This window comes from Centruroides sculpturatus, unplaced genomic scaffold (assembly GCF_000671375.1).
Source record: "Centruroides sculpturatus isolate CEXI.00-Female unplaced genomic scaffold, Cexi_2.0 scaffold2374, whole genome shotgun sequence".
Classification (NCBI taxonomy): Eukaryota; Metazoa; Arthropoda; class Arachnida; order Scorpiones; family Buthidae; genus Centruroides; species Centruroides sculpturatus.
Window position 1 is genome coordinate 16,278 of NW_019387044.1, and position 5,528 is coordinate 21,805.

Genomic DNA, 5,528 nt, shown 5'->3' on the forward strand with positions numbered 1-5,528 from the left:
AAATATTCCTTCCTTCATTAAGATTAGCTTTACTTAGTTTTGAAACATCTAAGATATTTAAAAGCCTAGCCTTGTTTAACCTGTGCTTTGACGAAGGTTTTTATTAATCCAAGATTTATATGCAGAGGGAATAACAAAAAATTTTTTGGGATTATCTAGGCGAATATTCTTTCACTTAGCTTGACCTGAAACAATTTCGTCTCTCTAAGGCTATTCTTTTACTCTAAAATTATTTATTAGATGAATTACAAAATCATAACAAAGAGACGTTCAAAGAAAATGGCTGTAAACATTCTGAAATTTTCAATTATAAAACGATATAAAATTAAAATACTAGCAAAAGATTAAAGCAACTAATTTAGTTGAATTACGATTGAAATTTGAAAAATGTCATCTCTCTGTTTAACGGCTTATTAATGTTGTTATAATTGGTGGAAACAGATGGATCGAACATGGAAAATCCACGTGTACGCGTTGTACCTGTATCATTGGATGTGTATAGATATCGCCTTCTGCTCGTGGTAACTCATTCTAAACTCGTTTAGATAGCTTCGAAGATGAACTCGTTGTTGATGATCACTGCTTGTTTGGTCCTATTCGGTGAGTATGAACTTATAATTGATTAAATTGGTTGTTAATTTTTTAAATGGGATCATTTATTAAAAAGTTATGAAATTCGCGTTATATTTATTACATTGTATTGTATTTTTTGTGGAAATAAAAACACTCGCAGATTATAGCTTGTTCTTTCATATATGACTTAAATCCAAATTCATATTTACAGAAAAATTTCGTTGAAAATTTATAAAACTTCAGATAAACTCATTCCAGTGTTTCAGAAATTAGAACGATTTGTATTAAATTGATCGAAATGCCGTAACTTTTATTAAAGTTAAATTATTTACGTATTATGAGATCTGCATTTGAATGATGGATAGCAATCTGCCAAGAAACACAACGGCAATCTGCCAAGAAGGTATTCTTTTCAGGGGGATATTCTACGGGTCACTAATCTGTATTGTTCTAATTTCTATCTCTATTACTCTATCTCTTTAATCTCTATTTAAGAGTTAAACGTGTAAAGTAAATCAGTTTAATGGTGTTGCTACTTGACCAGTGATGGTGTTTTTATTTAAGTGTGAATATGTTAGCAATATTTTTAATTTAGTGCTATTTGATTTATAGAATTGTCTAAGCATTTGCTGTCAATCTATCCTTTGACTTGAGAGAAGTGCGGTAATAGAATAACATTATAAATTCGGATTTACAAGAAATTGCATCTTCAAGATTTTCATTATAATGTCGTTTTCCTGGCTAGATAAGTCGCTGATTAAAAGAAGGTTACGAATCATCTTCCTAGTGTTTAAAATTCGTATTCATAGTTTCCTAGCATATTTATAATCAGGACTATTTTCAGTTTTTATAGGTCATGTGATACAATAATAATGTACTTTTTTTTACACATTTTGATTGCAAAGCATTAAATATTTTAATTTTATTCTATTAATAAGTACAATAAAATTAAAATATTCAATGCTTTGCACTCAAACTGTTGAACAAGACTATTTCTTTGTATTTGTTGCAGGAACAGTCTGGTCAAAGAAAGGTTATCTGGTGCATGAGGACACGGGCTGCAGATACAAGTGCACTTTTTCGGGAGAAAATAGTTACTGCGATAAGGAATGCAAGAGCCAAGGAGGTGATTCTGGCATTTGCCAATCTAAGGCGTGTTATTGCCAAGGTTTGCCCGAAGATACAAAGACTTGGCCCCTTATTGGTAAATTATGCGGCAGAAAATAATGGCTTCGTCTTTTTATTGTTCACCAACAAAAATATTGTAACGCTTCTTAATTGCAATTAAATGAAATAAAATGTGATACCTTCATCTAAAATATGTTTATTATGTGATATACAGTTTACAGAATACAGAAGTATTATGAATATTTTTCGCACGAAATCATTTAACTTTTAATTATAAAAAATAATACTGTATTTTTATTTTTCTATTAATGAATCTAGCCAACTTGATCCGAAAAACAAAGGACCTAATTAACTCGTTTATTAGTCTAAATTTAGATTTATAAAAATTTCTTGAATATAAATGTGAGGGTTCTAGCCGGGAATACAAAGTTGGTAAAACCCATCTACCGCTTAATCGACTGCGCTGTTGGAGAAACAGGCCCGCTGTCGTCTAAGGATGGATTCCTAAGACGTTTATTATGACCAGGGCTCTTGTGAACTTTAGGACGTTGGTTTATCCTGACACCAGATAGTCAATTTCCACATATATAGCAAATATATAATTTAATAATCTGTCCTCTTATGTCCTTCTATATAAATGGAGAAGAATTGAACATAGTTAATAAAATTAAATTTTCGAAAATAATATTTACCCCAAATGTATCATTCGAAAAACAATATAAAAAATAGTGCTTAAAGCTAATAATTTAATAAATTATCTAATTATAGTATTCAGTAAGGCTAAGGTAAAGAATTTTCAAATACATATTCTACTTTTTAATACAATAATTATAAAATGAATAGGCTATGCGGCTCCAATTTGGAATATTAATAATTTTAATAAATTTGAAAAAATTCAAAATAAATTTATTTGTAGAATTTTTCAATTAGAAAATAATATCCCAGGAAGTGCCTTAAGATTGGAAATAGAAAGATTTAAATTAAATACCAATTAATAAAAAGATATATAAAGTTTCTAATAAAATTTAAAACCGCAGAAAATCTATGAACGAAACTATTATATTTATTATATCAAAAATCAATGGATAAAGAATTAAGTAGAAATTGGATATTGCAATTATCGAAAATATTAAATAGTTATGATTTTTCCATGGGATTATTCATGGAACAAATGGACACAAATGAATATCAAAGTCAATTATTAATACAAAGAATACTGGAATATTCCACAGTTAAAGATATCGAAGATATACAGAAAAGAATAAATCCTGACTGGTATAGAATAATTCTAGATTTATCATTTAATAATAATTATATTTTTACGAATTTAGCATTTAATGTCAAAAGATTTTGATACAGCTTAGACTAAATAAAAATTGGATAATGATGAATAATAAATTCTTAGATTATTTACAATCCAATTGCCCAAGATGTAATAAAATATTATCTAAGTTTTATATTTTTTGTAAATGTAAAGAAGCAAAAGAGATTATTTAAAAGACTGACATGTATATATTATTAAGTTGCTCCAATGAAAGTACAATGTATGAGTTCTTTGATAGAGCAGAAATAAACATTATTTATAATATATATAATTATGCGAAGCAATTTTGAAAAAATAAAAACAATTCTTAAAGGTATAAAAATATATATAATGTGTATAATGAGTAAGATTTTTGTGTTTTTATTTAAAAGTATAAATTATTAAAGTAAAGTTAAAAATCAAAAAGTAATTCTTATATGAATGAAAAAGCAAACTGTTTCATGGTAAGATTAATGTGTAACATACTGCAAAATTATTTGTAATAGATGGTAAATAACTATGTATAAAGTCTGTTTGTAATAATGGTTTATAAACCTAATACTGTGTTGATTAAAAATTAGTGATAACAAATTACGCCTTATGTAACAGGCGGGAAGCCTTATAACGACTAACAAAGATTAAATTGAATTGAATTGAATTGAAATTACAGCCAATCTTACTGGTTTTCACTGAATGCAAGAATTAGGTCTTTCTTCAATCGAGACAAATTAGAGGAGTTTTAAATAGATGTAAAAATATGTTAGATTTTCCAAAAAATGCAAAAAACCGTATTTAAAAAATAACAGCAGAAACCAAGTTTTTCAGGGTGATTTTTTATTTCCTTTCACCGCAAAAAAAGAATTTCGAAAAATCACTTCTTATTGTACATTTTCATACTATACCCTAATTATGTACCAAATTTCAACTTTCAACTCGTAATCCTTTGGGTTCTGCGCTTTTTATTGTTATTATTATCTCGGTTATATATAGGCTTATCTCGATTATATATAGGTCTATATATCATATATAAATAAATATCTGTAATAACGTAGTATAACTTAATGTAACACAAAGAATTCAGATAAAGAAATAGATGAAATAAACATTCAAAACAACAATAATTGTTTATTTTTCCAACAAATAAATATGCATAGCAAATAGCGGTTTATTAATCTAAATATATAAAATTGCTTGTCCTGACTGACTGACTGACTGAATGACTCACTCATTCACTCACTGATTCATCATCGCCCAATGCAGACCGCTTAACCTAAAAACGTGAAATTTGGTAGACAGTTAGGGTACGTCATGGAAACGCACACTATGAAGGGATTTTCTAAATTATCCGCGGGGGGAGAGGGAGAGCATTAAGGCTTAACCGGAAGAACGGCTTTTACTGTACTATTTTAAAGGCGATTTTTTGTTTTCAACTACATTTAGTCTTCATTAAGTATTAGGTGTATTAAATTGATAACCTTTCAGACATTGTTATAAATATTTTTATCTATTTCAATTTTTAAAATGTTCGAATTGTTTTAAATTCGAATTCGTTATTGCGTATCGATTCGATTATAGAACGATTGTAAACGCTCCAGAAAATTGATCAAATTGAAAATAGTTCGTTTGATTCTCGGCAATTCTCTTCAGCTGTAGGTGTTATATAGACCTAACTTGCAAAACCTCCGCGGACGAAGTCGCGGGTAACAGCTAGTCTATATATATAATCGAGACGGATTGATAATGATAATAATAATAATTAGCAAGTACAAAGAACTCGCCCAGGAAATAAGGCATCTGTGGAAGATAAATAGGGTGCTTATTTTACCTGTTGTTCTCTCCTGTACAAGTGTGATACACACACATACATATGACTACAGAAGGCCACTATATTGAATACATGTCATATTGTTAGGAAATTCCTGAATATAACACTGACAATGACAACTTATTTAATTTTAGTTTTGTTTTGGTTGCTATGCATTGACTCTGGTCCGGCTTAGTACACTGCCAGGGATGTTGACCGAGTATAACCTACTAAACACAATAGTAATAATAATAACTCTCCCTTCGTCACTACTTTCTCGTGGTGGGAGAGACCAGTAATTTTATTGAACCATAGGGACACCACGCCAGTAAGGTCTATAGGGAGTAGTAAAGCTAAGAGTGACCACACCCACATTCTGTGGAGATATTTATCATGGTAATAACCAGATCAAAGTAGGATACCAGCTCGGACGTCGCCTGGGTTAACAAGGCTTGCGTTCCTGGATTAGGCAGAGGCTAACGTTCAAAAAATAGGCCACAGTCTCCCTTGCTTACTGGTGGCGAAAGCAGCACCGGCCCAAGCATGGCTACTGCAATGTCCTCAAGAGATGTGAGGAACCAACCTAGCCTTGGTGTTTTTGCGGCAAAGCATTCACAGAGCAACAAAGTCTGGAAAACCACGCCAACGAATGAAATGGACAACAGAAATGAACGAGTTTATCATCCGTGCTTATTACACCATCACAAAACTCAAAACAAA

At 30.3% G+C, this 5,528-nt stretch overlaps 1 protein-coding gene across 1 annotated transcript; it reads left to right on the top strand.

Moving 5' to 3' along the window:
* The first annotated feature begins 503 nt into the window (after positions 1–503).
* LOC111616076 (toxin CsE8) lies at positions 504–1,905 on the top strand. The gene is made up of 2 exons (XM_023357510.1): positions 504–600; positions 1,586–1,905. The coding sequence occupies exons 1-2, from the start codon at positions 558–560 to the stop codon at positions 1,798–1,800; spliced, it is 258 nt and encodes an 85-aa protein (XP_023213278.1). The 5' UTR covers positions 504–557; the 3' UTR covers positions 1,801–1,905.
* Positions 1,906–5,528: the final 3,623 nt, after the last annotated feature.